Below are 24,556 nucleotides of genomic sequence, written 5' to 3'. Positions count from 1 at the left end.
ACTCTTCCTAGAGCTGGCAGCCCGGCCAAACTGAGCGATCAGGGGAGAAGGGCCTTAGTCAGGGAGGTGACCAAGAACCCAATGGTCACTCTGACAGAGCTTCAGCATTTCTCTGTGGAGAGAGGAGAACCTTCCAGAAGAACAACCATCTCTCCAGCACTCCACCAATCAGGCCTGTATGGTAGAGTGGCCAGACGGAAGCCACTCCTCAGTAAAAGGCACATGACAGCCCACCTGGAGTTTGCCAAAAGGCACCTGAAGGACTCTCAGACCATGAGAAACCATTCTCTGGTCTGATGAAACAAAGATTGAACTCTTTGGCCTGAATGGTAAGCGTCATGTCTGGAGGAAACCAGGCATCTCTCATCACCTGGCCAATACCATCCCTACAGTGAAGCATGGTGGTGGCAGCATCATGCTCTGGGGATGTTTTTCAGCGGCAGGAACTGGGAGACTAGTCAGGATTGAGGGAAAGATGAATGCAGCAATGTACAGAGACATCCTTGATGAAAACCTGCTCCAGAGCACTCTGGACCTCAGGCTGGGGCAAAGGTTCATCTTCCAACAGGACAACGACCCTAAGCACACCGCCAAGATAACAAAGGAGTGGCTACGGGACAACTCTGTGAATGTCCTTGAGTGGCCCAGCCAGAGACCAGACTTGAACCCGATTGAACATCTCTGGAGAGATCTGAAAATGGCTGTGCATCGATGCTCCCCATCCAACCTGATGGAGCTTGAGATGTCCTGCAAAGAAGAATGGGAGAAACTGCCCAAAAATAGGTGTGCCAAGCTTGTAGTATCATACACAAAAAGTCTTGAGGCTGTAATTGGTGCCAAAATGTCAAGAGTACATGTCTGCAAATTCTAGGCAAAGGGTGACTACTTATACTAAAATATAACACAGTTTTGATATATTTTGGATTTTGTTTAGTCACAACATAATTCCCATAGTTCCATTTATGTCATTCCATAGTTTTGATGACTTTACTATTATTCTAAAATGTGAAAAAAAAAAAATATATTATAATAAAGAATGAGTAAATGTTTCAAAACTTTTGACTGGTATGAGTGTGTATATATATATATATATATATATATATATATATATATATATATATATATATATATATGGATCCACGACCTTCTGATGTCAGGGGGGTAAATTCTGACCCACAGACAGCATTAGAATTATGAACCCCCAATGACCCCTAAATCAGATATTGACACTTTAATTCTTCCTGCTACAAAGATATTATACCATATATGATATAACAATTATGACAAACTGTCAATGTCAAATTATGCCAAATTGTATGATCTGTCGTCGAAAAAAAACTACTTCTACCCACCCACAATAATGCAAAACAAAGGAGTCATTAAACTCTTCTTAATCCTAATCAGATTATATCAGAATCATTTCATACATCACTGAACGCACAACAACATGTCAATAACAAAACATCTCATTACCAATAGAGCGATACAGATTGCCAGATACCCTAATGAAGCAAAGTAATCCTGACCACAGATCTAGACCTCTTAATCAGCTCATTTAAACCTCCAATCTTTAATCAAGGACCTTCAGAAGTAATACTTTTTGGGTTGATCTGAAGGCAGTCTCTGAAATATCCAAAGTGGAGCCTGAGCTGAAGTCGATCTCTAAGAATGCTAAAGTCTGAGGATGAGTCGATAATGAAGTCTACAGGGTAATGTAACAGACCCCCACAGATGTGGGTCTGTTGCATTACAATGATTGCAGAACAAACGAGCCCTAGAAGACTTCTCAACTCTCAAACATATGGTGCAATATAGGATTCTGGATATTTCCATTATGGTATTATGGTATAACATCAGCAAATCCTGTCAAGCATTATAAACAATTACAATATTATATCATTCTAGAAGCATTTCTTTGTTGTCTTTTGTTTACAGTAAATATATGATAACTGGTAAATACAAAGAAATTTCTTCAAGCGTTCTACATTATAAAGAGTAAAATTATAAACAACAATGATGATTTAAAAAAAAATATTAAATAGGAATATTTATGGCACTGTATGCATTAATGCTATGCATAATATGAGAGAAAGAAACATAAGATCTGATTGCATTATTAAGGCTACAGTTTTTTTAATTTATGAATAATTGTACAAATTACCCTTGAAAATATTCAAGTCCCATATATACAGTATATTTGCCTATTGCTGATAATTTTATGTTCCACAACAATAGGATATAAATATAGAACTAGGATATAATCAAAACAAGTTGTTACGTACACATGATGCTATAAAACACATGCCCCACTAAACATAGTCTGTAGTCAAGGGGATCAGGGGAGTGAGACGTCTTCCTTCTAATCTTCTGAGGGGGCCAGAATGTATAAAAGACCTATCATCCCAACATCACTCCTAAAGAAAGCCTAGCATTTATATCTACTCCTCCACAGGAGAGAGACTCATCGAACAGTTCAGAAACTGCACCCAGTCATCAGCCTGTCAATCAATAAATCGGTAAGTAAAAGAATGGAATCAAGCGATATGCAATGGGTTGCTCATATTTTTTGTAATAATTTAGTAATAATAATAAAAAGATAAAACATGTCATGTTTCTTAATGCTGTATAATGCTCAAATTCAACAGTGGGCTCTCAGTAGACAAGTTTCATTAAGTAAATGTGAAAGCAATAATGTGCAATGGGGTCTTGTAAAACCCTGAAGGGGTGTATGTTATTAATAACCAGCTGAATGTATATTATCTTGCTTATTACATGGCTCCTTACCAAATAAGTAAATGTAGAAGAAATTGTTATGAGTTGAATTTATTTAATTATGCGAGAAGAAAGAGACCAGAGTGATATGAGAGAAAAACTAGCATAAACATGTAGGAAATTGGTTTTCTGGGACAATGTTTAATTGTACAGTTTAGTGGTCATTAAACAAAGATATTTGACCACAGAATTCTGCTATTGACAAATCAGAATATAATTTCAGACAACTGTGCATAATTTCATATAATATTTCTCAAATTTTCATGATTTTTTACATTTATCATGTGTGTGTGTGTGTGAGACATTTTTAAGATTTCCATATACAGTATTATTATTAACTATTGTTATTAACATCCATTAATTAAAGGCTTTGAATATTCATTTTGAACTTCTATTATTACATACAACTGCATTATATGCATATGAAACATTTCAATTATTTTATTAATAAAATATAATAACATTTTGATAGAATTGTAACTCTCTTCCATATACCTGAAGGTCATATTTTATACCTTTTGTTGGTACAGCAAGTTTGGTGTTATCCTTGCTCTAATAAGATTAACCCATGCAGATTGCCACTATTATATCCAAGCCCAGGATTACACTAAATGGGTCACCCTACCCATTACCTGAGCTAATTTCTGGGAGCACAGCCATGTTAGACATTTAATTAGAACAGAAATGTATTTAGATTTGAGTATTACTCATCAGTAAGAGGATTATGGATACAGTTCTCTCAGTCTGAGGCGACTGGAAGATATGAAGCCCTGTGTTTCTTAGGGTGCAAGTTTAGCCCTGCAATTAACAACCTGGCCTCATGTGTAACTGAAAATGTATTAAATACATGTGCTTTTATGTGTTGTATATTAAATACCTGGTGGGAGACATTATTTCCAAAGGAAAAAGAATAAAACATTTACTGCAGTTCTCTTTAGCAGCACTCTATTGAGTGGTGCCAACTAATAATCAATATGTCATTGGTTGTGGGTCATAAACTCACTCCAGTCTTTCTTATTTACATCAGACTGAAGCACCAAATCACGGAGAGCAAATACAAAGAGAAGCGACTGATAGAAACGAACAGCCATGAATCTTGAGCCTCCCAAAACAGAGATCAAGTCAGCCACCCGTGTCACCGGTGGACCTGCAACACCACGCAAAGGACCGCCCAAGTTCAAGCAAAGGCAGACTCGTCAGTTCAAGAGCAAGCCACCAAAGAAGGGTGTGCAAGGGTAAGTTTCAAGTGCAGAAACGAAACACTGAACTGATCATAGATTGGTTAAGTGAAAGCTTGACATGTATAGTGCCGATACTTCAAGCTGACCGTTATGTATTGACAGTGTCTTTACCTGAGTGTGTAGACAACTTTGAGTTGTTATGACAGCCAACAATGGCACAAGTTGAGTCTGAAATTAATTTTACTAATTACACTTTATTTCAAAACAATTTAAATGGTGGTTATTCTCCGTCTAAATCGCTCGTTAAAGTAGTTTTTACATTGCGTCACGAGACCAGAAACAAAAAACAGGCAATTAGAATCATCATGGCGCCGCCCAGTGGTTGCTCAGGAATACTGTGTATAGAACCTTTTAAAGTTTTCTGTATACAGTAATACTGGTTACAATAGTGTTATAGAATTTGATTATACACTCTTAAAAGAAAAGGTTCTACATAGAACCTTTATAACGTTTTCTACAATAATACTGGTTACAATGATATTATAGAATTCTATCATACACTCTTAAAAGAAAATGTTCTATATAGAACATGTAAACATATTCTATGTACAATAATACTGGTTACAATAATATTCAATAGAATTATAGCATGCACACTTAAAAGCAAATGTTTTATATAGAACCCTTTTATGTTTTCTATATATAGCCTTTCTACAGAACCTCTCAATGTTTTCTACTTTTTAAAGGTTCTAAATAGAACCTTTTTGGGGGTTCCAAACATGGGATCATAGTTTTATTGCCACATAATTTCATAGTTATATGAATTAAAATATGCCATATCAATAGATACTTTATAATAGAAGAATTTGAAATAGCCATAATACATTAAAGTATTATTTAATAAAGCCTATAAAGTGTTATTCATTTAGTCACTTATTTAGTTTTGCCCCATAGAACTACTTTGTGCCAAAAAGGTTCTAAATTAGAACAAATATATATATATTTTCTTTTTTGGAACAAAAAGTAAAAAAATAAGTGAAGCATTCTTCTTAATTGAATAAAGAACTCCATAGTCTATATTTATTATTATTATTTTTATTATTATTATTTTACAGATTCGGAGATGATATCCCAGGCATGGAAGGTTTAGGCACTGGTAAGTTTTATCTGCATTTCTCCTACATGTTTTGCCATCCCAATTCTGCCAACGTGATCTATCACCTATTCTAGGCTGCCATTGTCTTAAACAATTAGACTGATCAGACAGTGTATGCCCCAAAAGCCTCTCACACTAGGCATCATCCAACATCTTATATGAGATGTATGACTTCACTAGGATTAGCCAGACATACTGTAACCTTCAAGCAGCTTGGGTTAACCCTTAGATTAATAGTTCATTTCATTTCACAGAACTCACATTGCGGTGCTTTTTCTTGCAGACATCACTGTCATCTGTCCCTGGGAGGCCTTCAACCATCTGGAGCTTCATGAGTTGGCTCAGTATGGTATCATCTGAGACCACCACTGTCCCATCATCCTCTGTGCAATTTAGACCTCTTCCTGTCATGTGCTACAAACCACCAGCCATTGGTTCCAAGAGGACCATTCCTACTTTTATAACAGAATAAACAAACAAACCAGCAACATTTATAAAAATGGAAAAAAAAAAAATTATTTGACTATACGTCCTTCCGATTTCTCTTTCTTGCAGTCAGAGTAAATTTTTCATGCCTGCTTTACACTATAAAAAAATCAACTGGGTTGATTGGGTTCAGTTTTCAGACACTCTGCAGCTCTATTCTTCTTTTTTCTACTCTTCCTCCCTCTTTTCTTTTGGAACACAAAACTTACCCAAGCAAGACTCAGAGTGAGTAAAAACAAGTGTCACACCCGTAAAATGCCTGGCTTCTCATTTCACGTGCCTCGGTGCCGCCTCCGTTCACCTACGCCGAGTTCATAAGAAAAGATTGAAGTCCTGTAGAGATGACACACCATGCTGGCTGACACTGAGAGTAATTTGGCAGAGAGCTACATTTAGAGCAATCCCCAAAACTGTAACTCAGGTGACTAAAAGATAACTGCAGATCCTTAAAGAAGTTTTAGCCTTTCTGCCATCTTCTACGTTTTTATTTCTGTGCATTTGGTGTAACTTTAATGATCTGTTTAGGGAAAAAAATGCTTGATTTACTGTAAAAAAATATATTGTCTTGTTAACACTATTTTTGGTCAAGCACGCTGTTGTTGTCCCTAATGCATGCAATTCAATATATGCAAACCCAACATCCAGGTTAGTGGATAGTTAACACTCACATACAGATAATAGGGTATAAATCACACCCTGAATTATGATTGTGACACTAGCATTCATTTTTGGTTTTAGTAATTCTCTAAGGTAAGAAGCAGTATTGGGCTGTCAATTTCTGCTATTTCATCCTTCATCATCATCGTCTTCATCATCATATCTTATTATCATTATGTCATCATCATGTCCCTGTTTTTCTAACTAATGCATTTCTTTCCATTTGTATATTTCATTGTTAATATTATTCATTATAATTTTATGTAATCTTATTTAGCTTCATTTAAATGTCCTGTATCTTATATAGATTAATTTTTTATTGAATTTAAAGCCAATAATTTGACTGTTTCTTCATTGTGTTGAGATTGTGAGTAATGTTTGTTGCATGCTCTTTCACCATGAATTTTGTGGCACTTGTGTTTGTTTAGTTGTGGTCAGTCATTCATTCATTCGTTTGTTCGTTCATTCATTCGTTCATCCATCCTTTAGTTACATTTCATGTTTTTAATCTAATTGAATGAATTGTAATTGAAAAAGCCACATTCCCAACACAGTCAAGAATGTATCCAAAATAAATAGATTAAATTAAATTCAACATTTTAAAAGAAACAGTCAAAGTACAGGTTTGCACAAGTATGAATATATATGTTCATTTTCGCTCAGATCCTTTACAAATATTACATTATATGCCCTAAAACCTCAAGCTCTGTGTGAAATTTTGCTGTGATGTTTGGACTGTATTTTGCAGTAAATGGTTTCAGGCTGCTCATGTATTGTGTCTCTGTGTTTGAGGGTTGACTCTTAAAAACATCAGTGACTGAAGAGATGTTTTCTCTCTAGGATGAGATCAAAATAAAGTTCGGAAAAAAAAAGAAAAAAGAAACTGTGTATTTACGTTAAAAATGATTATTGAAGATGTCAGGTAGGTTGATCCCAGTCACCATTTTCTTTTATTGTACAGGGAAAAGATACAATGAAAAGTGGATGGTGACTGAGGCTAACATTCTGCCGAACATACATTTGTGTTCCTCTGAAGAAATAAAGTTATAGACATAAGTTGTTTTGGAAAAACATAAGGGTGAGCAAACAAATGTAAATTTTAGGGTTAACAATCCCTTTAATGTGGTGTATAATTTTTGGGGGGGAGAAATTAGCGTTAGCATAACAGTGTGTCCATGTATGCAGTCCATTCAAAATATATATAAAATAGACAAGATTCATCATTGTTTTTTTATATTATTTTATAAATTAAAATAAATGATATTGATAAAATAAATTAAAATAAATTACATTGATTAATTTTAAATAAATAAACCACAAGAAAAAAAAATTGCTTAGTAACTACAAGAATCTAATTTAATGTCATGACATAAAATTAAAGGAATATTCCAGGTTCAATACAAGTTAAGCTCAATCGCATTTGTGGCATGATCATTACTACAAAAAGTAATTTATTTTTCTCATTTTCTTAAAATAAAATATATAAAAATATCGAGGTTACAGTGAGTCCCTTTCAATCGAAGTGAATGGGGCCAAGTTTTGGAGAGGCAGAAATGTGAAGCTTATAAATGTATAAAATCACTTGCATGAATTCTTCTGTTAAAACTCATGTACGTATCTCATATAATGTACGTATCCCAAGTTGTTTAAATAAGTTTTTTCCCCAGTCCTTTTAGGGTTTTATAGTTTGTTGACATTACATCGTCATGGCAACAAAGTTGTAAAATTAGCTATAACTTTACACAGACAAGGTTAGTAAGCGATTTCATCACACTAAAACCATGTTAACACGCATAATGTTTATGTCTTGTGGCTATACTTTTGAAACAGTGAGTATTTTAACGTTTACGGATTGGCCCATTCACTTCCATTGTAATTGCCTCACTGGAACCCAAATGTTTGCCTTTTTTAAAGAAAAAGAGTGGCAAGACAAAATTTATTTTTGTGGTAAACAATTTATCTCACAAATGCTGTCGATTGAACCCGGAATATTCCTTTAAGATATACAGGAACAGAACATGTAACTAACTTGTTTCTATCCGGTCACTTTAAACAGGATCCCGTCACAGCGCGGACTCATTTAGATGTAGCACCGGTTCTGTGAGTTTGGCTTCGCTGCACGGATCCGAACAGATCGCATAAACAGCGACATAAAAACACTTGAACTCTCATTTCAGCGACAACAGGAGGGACGGTTCACCCCATCAATATGGGAGAAAACATAGTAAGTGACTGTTTAGTGCGTTTATGAAGAGAGGTTTAGTTAAGTCTGTCATCCAGTGATGAGGCAGCAGAATTGTTAGCATGATGCTAATGACCAGACTCAGATAAAACCCTCCAGAAACACATTAAACACTCAAAACGACGTTTATATGTGCCTTTAACACTGATGTGGCTCATATATCTTGTGATTCACTGCTCTGCTTTATTAAGTTGGCTGAGATTGTCTTTATTTGGCATAGCACAGACAGTACTACATGAGTCAGTGTAAGTTAATGCCAGCTGCTGATTAAAGTAGATAGATGATGAATTTGACTTTCATTAATAGTTGGTATATGACGATTTTGCCTTATTTTTGAGATATGAAAATATACTGTGTTATATCTGGTAGGTGATTCTACAGCTTATAACAATACTCTTACTGTGTTAGTAACTGAATGGACCAGATTAATTGTTGTGCTCTCATATGTTGTTATCGGAAGTGTCAGAACTGGTTTGAAATTTTATTCTAGGTCAATATTTGTGTTACATCTGTAATCGGATTGTCAAGTAATTAAGTGCTGCACTAGATCTGTTTCAAGAAACAACATTCTTGTTGCATTAACCTTAAATGTCTCTTCCCTTATGTTTATTCATTGACAGATCATCCGTGTCCAGTCTCCAGATGGAATGAAAAAAATACCATCAACAAAGCGTGAGACAGCTGCAGCTTTCCTCAAGAAGGTAAAAAGAATAAACACGCACCAACCCTGCCCTTAGTGACTCTTTTGCACTACATTAACTTTTAGCTGCTTCCCTACACTGTTCCCTTATTTTCCTGTTCGCATCTAACTGAATAATTAGTCTATTATCACCTTTTACTCTTAATATGTTTCAGCCATTTGATGATTTTTGATATCTGTCTATTTATGTAATTTATTTGAAATTGTTTTTGTTTTTTTAATCGGAGAGACTATTACTTTAACCGAACAGCCATTGTTGCCAAGATGGTTATTAATGCAAAAAGTAAAATACAGTTAAAGTTAGGGCTGTGACTATACAATCAAATATTGATATATCATGATACTTTTTCGCACAATATTGTATAGACACTTGAGAACCATGTATTGATATTTAAATTGCACTATTGTGTATTCATGTCATGTAAAAACAACAAAATTGCCACACTGTTACTTCCAAATCAATTTAATGCGCTCACCAAGAGACAAAAACGTGATGTTTCGAGCTACATGCTCTTCATCAAACGTCAGTTTATAACTGAAATATACACAAACTAATTGGAATTGAAATTGAAATTGATTCTCATCTAATTAAATTATAATTTTGTGATGTACCGCAGTATATTGAGTCATGACATGTGTATTGCAATACATATCGTATCGTAAGGTGCCAGGTGATGCCCAGCCCTAGTTAAAGTCTGGTTTAAAATAATCAATGTTTTCCACACAGCCTTTCATTAAATGCACACAAGAAGTAATCATATATTTATCATCTTCACTGATGTCTATATGCACCACTATAGCAATATATAGTAATAAACTGACAAATTTACATATATCTTTTAATAAACATATTACATGAAAATATTTGAATATTCAGTTTTGATTTAATGCTCAGCCCTTCTGCCAATTAATTTGCTCACCCTCTACTATGAGAGAGGAGATGTTACTATTTTCACCATAAATAGCATCCAATGCCATTCATCTGCACTTATGCAACTGTTACATTCATAGCCTGACTATGAACCTGAGAATAACACTACACAACAAATGTGCAACCACAGATCTATGAGTCATTACATAGCGGCTGCTCAGACTCCTGCTGAGTGCTGAATGTTAATTTATTAATGAGGCAGCTCTGAAAGCGGAGACATGTTTACATACGCTGCACAATCTTGCAGGTGTGGGCTGTAGTGACACACATCACTGCTTTGGTGCAGCATTCGATTGGAAAAGTACTTGCTGTCTCCCGACAGAAGCTATAAATTGTGCACCACTGCACATGACAATAATGATTCAGAACTCTATGGATGAACCCTTAGATTATGATCATTTAAAGGCACAGTTAAATTCTGTTGTCATTTAGCCATCTTTGTGTTGTTTCACACTTGTCGGACTTTTTGTGCGCTAAGAAAGTCAAAAGGGAGCTAGTTACGCATGATGTTATTGACTGACAGCCTCAGTCGCCATTCACTTTTATTGGATTGATAAAAGAGCAGCGCCAATGTTATTTATGAGGAGGGCGAGTAAATGATGACAGAATTTGTATTTTTGGGTTAACAAATCCTTTTACTGTACATTACAAGAAAGGTATTTATGCAAGTCAATCTAAATAAACTCTTTAAAATAGTTTGTTTGGGGCAATTTAATTATTTCTTTCGTGATCTCAATAACTTTTAATAGTAGGTATCATTATTCTATAAATGTAGGGTTAGAAAATTATCATTTATGATTCTCAATGTTTGTATTAGATATTTCAAGATGCTGCAGGCTTTTTAGAGACAGGCAGAGGTTTTGTGTTTTCCTGGTGTAGACACGCTGGGCCCATTAAAGATTAATGTCTCACTGTGGGAGGGCAGAGATTAAGCTGCAGATCAATGGAGACTGTCTCCCCATATGATTCCAGCATTATAAGGCAAACAGAAATCAGTCAGAAGTTGAAGCTATTACCTCCAAGCGATCGTGCATCTTTTGTGGCAAATTCCTGATTTGGTGCTTGGAGGTGAATTATAGCCTATGTGCATCCATCTCCAGGCTGGTACATTACACCTTAAGGTTACATTTAGGACATGGCACCATAAGCAACCAGTAAAAGCTTTTGTTGATTGGATTAGCATTGATATTGTACTTCTACTGGGTGTCTGATTGCCTGATGTTTGTGTCTAATGGACTCCTCTCAATCGGAGCTGGTTCTGAGACTGCACTCAAAACCTTAAGTACTTCCCTCTATTATCTTATTAGTGGATCCACCTGATTATGAAAGAGTGTTGCTGAATTCAGCAATAAGTTAAGTGAGGCCATGCTTTATTGTGAGTATAGTCACAATATTGCATGGCATGTTACTTTTGTAAAATGTTCCAGGAACAGAAAGAAAGAAATTGTGTACTGTCGGAGTAGTTCTGCATTTGATGAACAATGCACGTATCAGCCAGTAAAAAAAGTACATTCTTTTGTTATGCAGGTGATTAGTATGAATTCTGCACATACTTCATCCGGAAATGTGGACATTGTCCCGTGACCCGATTATATGGCACAACTGCGAAAATCTACTCTGGTTTTGTTAAACAAGCACAATTTAAGAACAAGGAACAACGTTCTTGGTATAAATAGTATTTACCATCAGACTTGCGGTTCTCCACCGTTTTTTATTTCCTCTAATCTAGCATTTAATTTGATTATTTGAAGCTCCCCCATGGGAGTTTGGGATAGTAAAGTGTGAAGTCGATGCACACTTCAGAATTTAGCTGGAAATAGTTGGTCATCCGGGTAATTCTCGCTTACACTTACAATAATGAGGATTTGGACGTACCACTACATCGACAATCTGTTTTTGGCATTCTATATAGTTGGGAAGTCTGCATTTTTGGATGCAGCTTTGGTGATTTCTTGAACATTTTGCTTACCTTACATTTGTTGCCCATGTTGTCCTACAAAATCGAATAAACTGGAACAATGTCATGTACCTTTATCTTTCAACCAGGTTGCCAAGGAGTTTGGCTTCAGTTCAAATGGCTTCTCTATCTACCTGAACCGGAACAAGACTGGAGAGATTCTGTCACAGAATAAGGCCCTCAGTATACTGAAAATCAAGTAAGCGTGCAGTTGAGAGAGATCGGGTTTGTTTTTGTTTAATTGTGCGTTAAGTAAATGTGACCATTCTCACTGAGTTGTTTGTATTTTGTCTTTTAGGCATGGCGACATGCTTTTCCTCTACCCATCCTCAGCTGGACTCTCCAGTGAGAATATGGACACTGCTCAGCCTCACACTTCTTCTTCCTTCCCCTCCTTCCCTTCTTCCTCATCCTCATCCTCATCATCTTCCTTATCCCGCTCACACTCTGCACCACAGATCCCAGAAGACGACATTGACCAGTATTTGTCCAAACAGGAGGGAAAGATCTACAGAAACAGAGACCCACAGCTGTGAGACTATTTCAACACCTTCACTTTTCACACAGGAATAGCCTGTATTTTTTTGTATTTATAGCCTAGTGCTCCCAGAGCTAGTGGATTTTCAAAGTCTACCATGCTTTACAGCAGAGCCATTGCATTATTCAGCCTATTGAATAATTAATCTCTAAGAGAACTGCAGAGTCCTTATTGGAGACTTTAAGTGAACAGTTTAAAGGGAATGTGTTAAGTATTTCTGATACAAGGCATTCATTATCATTGTTTCTCAGGTGCCGGCATGGTCCCATGGGGAAATGTGTGCACTGCGTACCTTTGGAAGTAAGAACTTCTGATCCTGCCCTCGTAACGCATGCATCATCACTGTTAGGAATATGGGTCAAACCTAGATGTGCACCTTAGGGATTCTTCACAACACTGGTTAAAGGAATATCTCTCCTAAAAATTAGTATTCTTATGTACTCGAGTTTAAAACATGTATGTTGTTATTTTTTCCATGGAACACGAAAGGAGAAACTTTCCATACAATGACAGCTCATAGTGACCACATCAATCAAGCGCCATTAAGTCTTTCATGTGACTTGTATTGTGTTAGATATGTTCTAGGGCTGGGCGATATGTTTTATATTGTGGCGATAGAGATTTTGCCATATCATGGCAAAAATGGCGAGACAGCCCAATTTTTTTTTTTTTTTAAACTCCTTACTAATTCAGTTCGAATTATTTTAGATAATAGGATACAAACCAGCCATGTTTACTTTGGTTATTATTGTCTTATTATTGTTTAGTTTTTTTATATTTTACTTCAACAATTTTTTAAGTTCCAAATAAAGAGAAAATAATAGAGGATTTCGTTTAATTTATAAAGTATTTAATTTACTGACTGGACATTCCAGAAATATATTATTATGGTTATTTAATGAATAAACAATTTTTTTCTGTATCTTCATCGTGACAAAATTATTCAAATCGGGTTATACGATTTTGGTCATATCGCCCACCCCAAGTGACTTGAAGCCATATGATTGCTTTTTGCAAGAAACTGATTAGACTGTCATTATTCATTGATTATCCTCCCCTCTGCCGAAGCTCTGAAATCTCATTATAATAAAATAAATAAAGGCATAGAGGTTTGGAACGACACAGGGATGAGGAAATAATCACTTTCGTTTGGGTGAATTATTCTATTAAAACACTGTAAATAAATCTGATAGTACACTTTTGCTGTTTTATCTCCCTGTTCTAAATATATTAATTGTTTTAATAGCCTTTTGATGAAGACTATTTGAACCACCTTGACCCGCCAGTAAAGCACATGTCCTTTCATGCCAACATACGGAAACTCACTGGCGGCGCAGACAAGTAAGTGTTTCTTGAAACTCTCTGCTTTATCCTAAATAAGACCATGTGGACAATACCATTAATCATATTATATTCTTTGTTAGAGGGAAATTTGTGGCTCTTGAGAATATCAGCTGTAAGATTAAATCTGGCTGTGAGGGTCATCCGCCCTGGCCAGAGGGCATCTGTACCAAGTGCCAACCCAGTGCCATCACCCTGAACAGACAGGTACTCTCAGTCTGCATCTTAAACATCTTCTCTTTCACCTTGCTCTTACATTACATGCAGACAAACAGTCATAAAATCAATTTCTTGCCCTAAAAAGAAGCCGCCCTATTCCATTCCAGCTCAAGCGAGTAAATGAGAACTCCCTGAAGGCAGTATTGTATTTCTGTCTCTGTCTTTTTGTCTGTTGGATCTACAAAAATATCTGTGTTGCAGAAATACCGACATGTGGACAACATCATGTTCGAAAACCACACCATTGCTGACCGTTTTCTTGACTTTTGGAGAAAGACGGGTAACCAGCGGATGGGTTACCTGTATGGACGCTACACTGAGCACAAAGACATCCCTCTTGGTATCCGTGCAGAGGTGGCCGCCATTTATGAACCACCTCAGGTGAGAGACTTGGGTCTGGCTGCTAGCGTCTCAACATCATTTACATTACATCAAATACTGCAGTAGCATGGAATCTGTTTTCATGCTCACTGAGTGACTCTGAGCTGCACTGGTAACAAACAAACACAAGAGGACAGTAGTTTGCTAACTTCTAAAAAGTGTTTTAAGAAAAATTACTTTGGCTTTCTGTGAAGAACAGTGTGCCTTAAACCAATGATGGATGAATTGATCAATGATAGAAAGAATATCAGAATCCCCTGTCCATGTTTTATCTAAAATGTCTCTCAGTGATTAGTAAAGTCGTACTGTATTATATTATTTTTTCACTAATTTATAACTAAAGAGTGTATGGGACTGGAATGCACTGGCCATATCTATATTTTCTCCTCTTCCCTCCTTTGTGCTGTGACTCAGATTGGAACCCAGAACAGTCTTGAGATGATTGAGGATCCCAAGGCAGAAGCAGTTGAGGAGATCGCTGCCAAGTTGGGCCTACGGAAGGTGAGAGACCCTTTCCATGCCTCGTACAAATGGGGGCTTGTCCGGGATAAGTTAAAAAAAAAAATGCATGAAAGAAATTGAACTTTACATACATCTTAACAGAAAAGAGGATTTGAATGGTCTGCATAGGGGAGAGCACATGAGCACAACTCATTCACAGGTGTGTCTCATTAGCACCAACATCCTAAATGACTCCAATCTGATGCTGTCAATTTGCAATACCCCCAAAAAAAGCAGCTTGAGGCCATTTGAACTTGATTTTACCCACTGCACCATTAAAAGAAAAAGCTCAAATGACAAGCATGGATATCAAATACTCTTGAGATTTATTTATCTATGCAGTTAAAGCTGAGAGAGACTATACACTTTAAGTGTAGCTCTTCTGTCAGGGAAAATTATTTTTAGCCATCCATCCATAAGGATCTCTGATAGAGTTTCCCTCCCTTTACACCTCTATAGCTTCCTTATGTTACTCTATGGTGATGGTGATGGAAGTGGACTGATCTTATGTGTCCTATATTTCTGTATGGAAGTGTATCAGCTTCCAAATGTAGATTTGTCCCAAAGAAACTCTAAAGCTGTTTTTGGTCAGTAGAATTGGCTGTTGTTTTTTTCAGGTGGGGTGGATATTTACAGATCTGCTGTCAGAGGACACCAGGATAGGCACTGTCCGCTACAGCAGAAACAAGGTAAATTTTACCAACATTACCAGGGAGTTGCCCCTTTGACTGACTACATAGTGGACCCTAAGATCATGATTGATGGAAGGACATGTCTCCCCTGTTCAGGACACACACTACCTGAGTGCAGAGGAGTGCATTACAGCTGGACACTTCCAGAATCTACATGCCAACCCATGTCGGCTTTCCCCAGATGGCCATTTTGGATCCAAGTTTGTCACAGTGGTTGCAACAGGTACACGGCTTCCTCTTTGCACAAGATTTACTGCTGATGTGTCTTAATCCGGTGTGGTTATAAACTACATTTGGCTGTCAACCGACGGAAGTGCGGCAGTTGATTTTGGCTATGTCCACATTAATACAGATAAATTTGAAAGAAAAATTCTAAACAAATTTTCAAAATGCTTTCGAAATTAACATTTTACAAAAGTTCCTCGTCCACACTGAAACATCTGAAAATGCTTAAATCCACTTACTGCGCATTGGAGAAAAACTTAAGAAGCATGGCTCTGTGTCATTTCCATGTACAGTCTGAAACATAATTGCCCTCATGTTCCACCACCGAACTGCAATTCCAACTAAACATCTCGTCACTTTTGAAGGACTGCAATGTGAAGGTTGTACAAAAATAACATTTATCTAGAACAACGTTATCAAAGTGGATTGCAGGCACAAAAACACTGCTAACACATGGGCCACCATCTTGATTGTTTTGTGTTGAATGAATCAAATGACAACAAATGTGTCATTTTCGAATATATCTGTTTTTCTATCCACACTACTACGTGCCACTTGGGAGAGTGTTTCCGCAAAGCTCCGTTTTCGTGGGACAAAAATGCAGTCTTTGTGTTGACGGAAGGCCAAATCGTAGCAAAATTAATGCTTTCTCAAACAAAAGTTTGCATTTTAGTGTGAATGTGGCCTAAGTATTCTGTGTGTGTTGACAGGTGGTCCTGATAACCAGGTGCACTTTGAAGGGTACCAGGTGTCCAATCAGTGCATGGCTCTGGTAAGGGATGAGTGTCTACTGCCCTGCAGAGATGCTCCTGAACTGGGTTATGCCAAAGAGTCCAGCACAGAGCAATATGTCCCTGATGTCTTTTATAAGGTACAGAACTGACACTTACAACTAATCACTCGCAGAGCATGTTGAGCAATGCACAGGCTGCATGATATGCATATCTCTGTAATATATAATGCAGTCACACAGTTCCAGATGGCTCGTGTCTTTGTTGCGCCAAATCTTCTATTGCTGTTTCTTTGGGTGTAAACCGTCTTAAATCAACTGCTGTCGAATGAAAGTTCGCAAAAAGGTATAATGTTTTCACTTTTCAAATCTCTTTCTTCCAGGATAAAGACAAATTCGGCAATGACATCACATATTTAGCTCGACCTCTACCAGTGGAGTACTTGATCATTGACGTGAGTAATTGACTCCTTGTTACACACTCACTTTAGTGTGTGTATTTGTAAATGACCAAACTAAAACATACAAAAAAGTAGATTACAGTACATTTAGTTCAGTCCGGCCTCATTTTTCTCATTGCTGTTTGACCCTCTGCATTTCAGATCACAACAACTTTCCCAAAAGATCCAGTTTTCACATTTTCCTCCACTCTCCGCTTCCCCATTGAAAACAGAGATGCTCTGGGAGAGACTCAGGTACACGCATCTCACTTTTTCAATCCATCTCATATCTGCAGTTGGCTCTTTGCTTCTGTTTGAAACCATGAATCAGCTTTTCTTTGTTTATGGTCTTTAATAACATTCTAATATTTATCATGGTCAAAGTTGTGTTGCACCTCCAGAAATACACTATTGTCACATAATGTTCACATAAAGAGTTTTTTTTTGTATGTGCAGGACTTCCACAGTTTAGCAACATATCTTTCCCAGTGTACTTCCTCCTCAACCTTCCTGGACATCGTCTCAGACTTCCACCTGCTTCTCTTTCTTGTCACCAATGAGGTCATGCCCTTACAGGTCAGTTTTTCATTGTATATATTGACACATATCACACACCCTTATGAACCAGTCCCCAACATTTATTTGGTTCCTGAAATTTGTTCCATGTGTAACCCCCTTCAAATGTATTATGAATAGTATCAATAATATTAATAGGAATTGCAATATTTAATTATTGAACGTGCGCTTCTATCTCAAATCTATAATAGATATTGCACATGCTGTGGTACACTAGAACGTACCTAGAACACCTCATTTAAATATATATATTTTTTTCTGTTGATGAATGCTGGTTAGATTTTATATATGAGCAGTCAGCAAAGGAGATTGAAAAGGAGATCGCAATGAGAAATGGGGAAAATACAAAGATTATTTTGATAAAAAGGAGAAATTAAAAACTTTTTTTTCTTTTATGTATTTGAAGACTCCTGTTATGTTTTTATAACTATTTTGATGCTTGATTGAATCCACTGATTGAAACTGGAAGTAACAAGAAACAAATTTCAGGTATGCAACAAATACAATTTTCAACCTAAAAGTGAAAAGGATCCTTAAAAAAAAAAAAATAAATAATAAAAAATAAATAAATATATATATATATATATATATATATATTAACCTTGAAAGGGAAAAAGGAAACCAGGAGAAAGTTTATTTTTTTTATTTATTTGTAAAACTTTTTTTTTTTTTTTATAAACCATTGTTATTAATTTGAATATGTATTTATTTTTATTAGCTATTTATTCTATTTATTAATTATTCATTTGCTTATTGCACAACTAACCTAATTTGTATTGTATTGAAAACATGTGTGAGTTACTTCTTCAAAGAGAAGTCTTTGAATTAAAGCTGGCTGTTCCTGTTATAGTTTAAATCACTGGTCTGTATTATTTCTTAACCCTCCTTATTCAAACTTAGATTTATTGTGTAAAAGTTTCCTCGTCCAGGAGATAACATTTTTATTGCTGGTTTGAAACTGATTTTATCTTCTCACTATTAACACATGCCCCACACCCACATGTGTTACGGGTTACACATGCTAGTTTTTATTTGCGTTCGACCAGATTGCCTCTTCTGTACAGTTGTAAAACATGGCTACTGAAACCTTATTGCTTAATTGTACCTCTTTCATGCTAAATGTGTGCCCTCCATTTGTACATAAACAAAGTTAAAACGTGATGAATGGCCGGGCGATACGACGATATATCTCTGGCAACGATATAAAGTGTTAATTGATAGAGATTTAGCTATATCGTGTATATCGCAATATGTAAATATCCATGTGCAAAATTGCCGGCAGCCCAAGCAGATTCAAACAAGTCAAGAAAATGAAGTGGAGCTTGTTATTAAAATGGATGCAACACCTGTGGTGTAGGTTCACAAAAAGCCAACACCACAGAATAAATGTGATCTGCAAACTGTGTCTCATGACGACAATCACTAGTAATACCAGCATCATTCAACAATCTATTTTACCCCCTCAAATGAAGCACAAAAAGAATACTAATGAAGCCAGAAGATGTGCTCCACCTTAATTCTGTGTTTATTTAATATTTATTTTCTGCAAGAAGGGTTCACATAATTTTTAATATTTTCTGGAAGTGTTTTTTGTTTTTTTTTACTTTTGCATTATTTACTTGCAATTCTTTGGGAAGATCTTGAGGAAAGTTTTTAATAATAATAAAATTGGTCAACAACAATATGTGCAATAAAGAGAAAAATATATTAATTTTAATTCAATCTTTATATTAACCAATTTTTATTGATTCAACTGATCACAATCAGAGGTGTAGTGGTAAAAAAAGAGGTGGGTAAACTATAAATTCTGGTGGACCACGACGTGGTCACCCGGTAAGGTGGGCCACTGCCTACCGGTGTATGTGTATCCTGATGACATCGCTATAGGCTATCATTTGATGGTACTACCAAGGGTATCACTGGTTGTTCCCTCATCATAGGTCACACAATCACTATTCAATTCATACATTAATCTAAATTCTTGTTAAAGAGACCCAAGAAGGAATAATATGGTTGAAATCTATAAAGTTTACTAAATGACAAAACAGAGAGAACAAAAATATTTAAGAGAGATAGAGAGGGAGGCTTATATCCAGGGCTTCCAATGCAATGCACTTGTACATAATGATTAGGGATTTGGGATTATTTTCATAGTCGATTAATCTGTTGAATATTTTCTCGATTAATCAATTAGTTGTTTGGTCTATAAAATGTCAGAACAATGTGGATCAGTGTTTCCCAAAAGCCCAGGAGGATGACGTCCTCAAATGTCTCGTTTTGTCCACAACTCAAAGATATTCAGTTTACTGTCACAGAGGAGAGAAGACACTAGAACATATTCACATTTAACAAGCTGGAATCAAAGAATTTTTGCCAGCCACAATATCAACGCTGACCGCCACACATTGATTTTCGATTTATTTTTAATTTTTTACTAAGCCTATTTAAAATCGTATTTGATTGCAGAGAGCCGTAGCGCATTCGCGCAGCACTAGGCTACCTCTCGCTCGTCCCTCTCTCTCTCTCTCTCACCCGTACCTCTCGCGCTCTCTTTCCGACATGGAACACCGCTGCATAAATCTGTCCAACACAGCACTGTCAGTTATTACTTATTAGCCAGCATGCAAGGAGCCTAGCTAATAAGGAGAGCTAAGTTATTGTTCGAATACAGCTGGATTTTTGAGGTCAGCACGCTGTATATAGCTGGTAGTAGTCAATATCGATGCACGCGCATGGGAAACACTGGCAGCAGCGCATTATGAAAGACTTCATCTTAGGTTTAACAACCTATGAAACTAATAATGAACAATATGAAACTAAAACGACATAAGCTTAATTTAAAATGGCTTAGGAACTATCTATTTAGAGGTGGATAAACGCAATTTAGAGGTGGATAAACCCACTTTGGAGGTGGGTAAACGCTATTTCCGAATTTTGGGAGGTGCGTAAACGGCGATTACGTGCGTTTAGCCTCCACTACATCCCTGATCACAATGTATAGTCAGGACATTAATAACATAAAAAATTACTTTTGCAATTACAAAAAAAAAAAAAACACAAACTACTTCAGAGAGTTCTCTTAAAAAAAATCTTCCACATACAGCAATGACAGCTTTGCTGATCTTGGCATTCTAGCTGCCAGTTTGTCCAGATACTCAGGTGACATTTCACCCCACACTTCCTGTAGCACTTGCCATAGATGTGGCTGTCTTGTCGGGCACTTCTTACGCGTCTTATAGTCTAGCTGATCCCACAAAAGCTCAATGGGTTTAAGATCCATAACACTCTTTTCCAATTATCTGTTGTCCAATGTCTGTGTTTCTTTGCACAATCTAATCTTTTCTTTTTGTTTTTCTGTTTCAAAAGTGTATTTTTCTTTGCAATTCTTCCCATAAGGCCTGCCCCCCTGAGTCTTCTCTTTACTGTAGTACATGAAACTGGTGTTGAGCAGGTAGAATTCAATGAAGCTGTCAGCGGAGGACATGTGAGGCATCTATTTCTCAAACTAGAGTCTCTGATGTACTTATCCTCTTGTTTAGTTGTACATCTGACCATCCACATCTCTTTCTGTCCTTGTTAGAGCCAGTTGTCCTTTGTCTTTGAAGACTGTATTGTACACCTTTGTTTGAAATCTTCAGATTTTTTTTTTGTGACAATTTTAAGCATTGTATAGCCTTCATTCTTCAAAACAATGATTGACTGATGAGTTTCTAGAGAAAGCTGTCTCTTTTATTAGACATTTTTGACCTAATATTGACCTTAAGACATGCCGGTCTTGCATTCTGTGGAAACTAAAACACAAAGACAATGTTAATCGAACCAAATAGCTTTCAGCTGTGTTTGATATAATGGTAATTGATTTTCTAGATCCAAATGAGCAATTTAGCATGATTACTCAAGTATAAGGTGTAGGAGTGATGCTGCTGGAAATGGGGCCTGTCTAAATTTGATTAAAAAAAAGTACTTTTTTCAAATAGTGATGGTGCTGTTTTTTACATCAGTAATGTTCTGACTAATTTGTGATCAGTTGAATGCCACTTTTGTGAATCAAAGTACCGATTTCCTCCGAAACAGCAAAATCTGTACATTATTCCAAACTTTTGGCCGCCAGGGTATATCGTTATCGTACTAAAACATGACTCATATAGTGATATAAGGGTTTGGTCATATCGCCCACCCCTAGCTTGATAGTAGACTGTGTTTATTATAAAATGAGAGGCCTCTAATTCCTGTGAGGGCAGGTGCACAGTCAAAAAAGTTCATAAATCATAATAAAAGAAGAGAATGGAACACTGCTACATGTGCTCCCATGCAATTTAATATTTTAACCAACCTGCTTTTTCCCTCTTCCAGGAAAAACTTTGGTCTTGTATGAAACTGATAGTTACCCTCTTCTCTCTCTTGTCTGCAGGACAGCATTGGGCTACTGCTGGATGCAGTAAAGACATCCAATGAGGAACTGGCTCAGACCTGGAAGAAATCCGAGCAGTGGGCCACCATCGAGCAGCTCTGCAGTGAGTAGTTTAGGGTTCAAGGATTCATGCCTAGACTGATAAATTGAAAGTTGAAAGTGTTTAAAAGAGTTTTAGAGCTTGCAGATTGAAGTGGAGGAGAAACCCAGAAAAACGCTTGGTGACCGTCACCATGGAATATCATCGGCATTTGGGATATGTGACTGTGTGAAATGTTTGGATCAGATTTCAGAGGTCTAGTTGACAGTTCTTCAGTGTAAGAAGGTTATTGGTCACTTGATGAGACGACAAGAGCCTGTCCCAGTGACCAAAATGTTTTTTTTTTTTTTTTTTCAAACACAATAGCTCTCATCCAGTTGCTATAGCCATTATCTTTTCAAGGCATTAATACCATTTAGTTCTCAGTCTTACAGATCCACCAGTTTCTTTTTTTCTTTTCTTTTTATGTCCCTTTGAAAATGCAAAATTTTCTCTATTTAAAGGATTTTGTGGAGAACTTCTCCATTTCAATGCACTATGATCAAAGACTGATTTTTTTTATTTTTTTTTTATTTATCTCAGGCACAGTGGGCGGGCAGCAGTCTGGATCTCTGGATTACGCCATGGGCGGCCCAACTCTCCCACAATCCTCTTCAGCCGTGTGGTCCTGCCTCCACTGCACCTTCATGAACCAGCCCGGCACTGAGCACTGCGAGATGTGTAGTTTGCCCCGCAGCTAAAAACCCCACAGATTAGGGCTGCACCACACATCCCACCAGGAACAGCAGTGAGAGTGGGCGTGCTTCCCTGTATTCCTGCCATTTTAGTATGCCTAATCCTTAACTCCCCTCCCTCACTGACTATGTCGGATCTAAATGCAGTTTCCGGCACGTGCTCGAATATGTGCCCAATCAAATGCCGTGAGCTGCATCATTTCGATGATTGGTGGCCGAAGACGATGGGGTGTACCCATGTAGCGCACTCTGTGTGAGACCAGTGCATTCTGGGACTTTTATTTAGGTAAAGCACTTGGGCAAAGCTCCTCCCACCCCACTCATCTCCCTTTGAGGTCCAATGTAACGTTTCGGCGCCATTGGTAAAATATTATCAATTTCTTTTTTCCCTCCCAACTCTCACTGAGGATGTCGTGTAAATAATAAACAGAGATCTAATAATGCTGTTATTTAATTTCAAATTAAGTTTTTTCTTTTTTTTTTTTATGCTAGTTATATGTTGAGAGAGAGCCAGTTCAATCCCATTTTCCGGAAATACGTTTAGCGTGTTTTTTCGCATACACCAAAATAAAACAAAAAACATAAAGATGGTCCATTGCACTCATCCATTCACATCTTCCTGATTTCTTTGATCCTCAACAGTAGTGTTGCAAGTTCAGAACACTTTCTTAATGTCCATGCTATTTTCTATTTTCACTTTTTGGGTGGTGAGTGTTTTAGAGTTTGTTCTTAATTGAAGTCTGAATGTTTGGTTTTGGCACAGATCCAGAGAGTATTTCCTTATCATCAAAACTGACCTCAGAAGGCTTAAGAAGCTATGCTTTGAAAGTGGTTCGGTTTACGTTTGCTTTGCGAAAACTGTAGCTAATCATCTTTAGTGCTGGGACACTTTTCTGCACCATTTCACTGTCATCCCCCTTTCATGATTAATTTCCCCTTCCATTCCCCCTGGTGCAAGTCCAGATTTGGACTTTTTCCCACTCTTCAGCCCCAGAGATTTTCATAGGGTTCTGTCAGGACCATCTCTTAAAATTCACTTGTCGACCCAGTGAATCTCACACCTTGCCAAGAAATAGGTTGATTGATGGGGAATGAACATAATTGATATAGAAGGACCATTCAAAACTTGAGTCCTCTTGATTTACATATTTGCCTTGGAGTTTGTTTATTTCTGAATAAGAGATGACTGTTTTGTAAACCAGCTTCATAGATCTTGCTTGGTGAAGATTTGTGGTTTGTGGAGTGTAACGGATGCATTCTTCTTAAGACAAGAACTGTCACCTTTTGACAGTTTCATTTGGTCCAGATTTGAAGTGTTTTAAAAACCAGCCCAAAGACACACACTCTAAGTATGTATTTTGGAGAATTTCAGCCTTCTGAAATAAAGTGATCTAGATGTTTACATTGCAGTGATTTATTTATTTATTATTCATTTTTTTTAGGGTTTCCCATTTCTCTGACAATGTTAGCTCACTTAAATGTGTTCACGTTGATCTAAATTGTTCTCTTAATCTGGGTTTTGTTTTGAGAAGTTAATGACTAGGATTTTGGTGTGAGATTATACGATGATAATTTTTCTCTGAGCTACAGATGGCTGTGCTTACATCTCATTGCCGCACAAGATGCCATGACTTCTATGCTGCCAA

At 36.9% G+C, this 24,556-nt stretch overlaps 2 protein-coding genes across 2 annotated transcripts; both read left to right on the top strand.

Moving 5' to 3' along the window:
- The first annotated feature begins 2,372 nt into the window (after window positions 1-2,372).
- LOC127626494 (retinal rod rhodopsin-sensitive cGMP 3',5'-cyclic phosphodiesterase subunit gamma) lies at window positions 2,373-7,112 on the top strand. The gene is made up of 4 exons (XM_052102302.1): window positions 2,373-2,516; window positions 3,800-4,007; window positions 5,069-5,109; window positions 5,393-7,112. Exons 2-4 carry the CDS (start codon window positions 3,862-3,864, stop codon window positions 5,467-5,469), a joined length of 264 nt encoding a protein of 87 aa, XP_051958262.1. The 5' UTR covers window positions 2,373-2,516; window positions 3,800-3,861; the 3' UTR covers window positions 5,470-7,112.
- A 1,215-nt stretch (window positions 7,113-8,327) lies between these two features.
- Window positions 8,328-24,301, top strand: LOC127626490 (nuclear protein localization protein 4 homolog). The gene is made up of 17 exons (XM_052102298.1): window positions 8,328-8,476; window positions 9,115-9,195; window positions 12,172-12,281; window positions 12,381-12,614; window positions 12,872-12,920; window positions 13,867-13,961; window positions 14,045-14,168; window positions 14,382-14,561; window positions 14,976-15,062; window positions 15,680-15,751; window positions 15,851-15,977; window positions 16,690-16,850; window positions 17,093-17,164; window positions 17,312-17,404; window positions 17,606-17,725; window positions 22,137-22,239; window positions 22,759-24,301. Exons 1-17 carry the CDS (start codon window positions 8,462-8,464, stop codon window positions 22,914-22,916), a joined length of 1,881 nt encoding a protein of 626 aa, XP_051958258.1. The 5' UTR covers window positions 8,328-8,461; the 3' UTR covers window positions 22,917-24,301.
- The last annotated feature ends 255 nt before the right edge of the window (window positions 24,302-24,556 follow it).

Source organism: Xyrauchen texanus, chromosome 33 (genome assembly GCF_025860055.1).
Source record: "Xyrauchen texanus isolate HMW12.3.18 chromosome 33, RBS_HiC_50CHRs, whole genome shotgun sequence".
In the NCBI taxonomy this organism is placed as follows: Eukaryota; Metazoa; Chordata; class Actinopteri; order Cypriniformes; family Catostomidae; genus Xyrauchen; species Xyrauchen texanus.
This window is presented reverse-complemented; position numbering and strand designations above follow the sequence as displayed.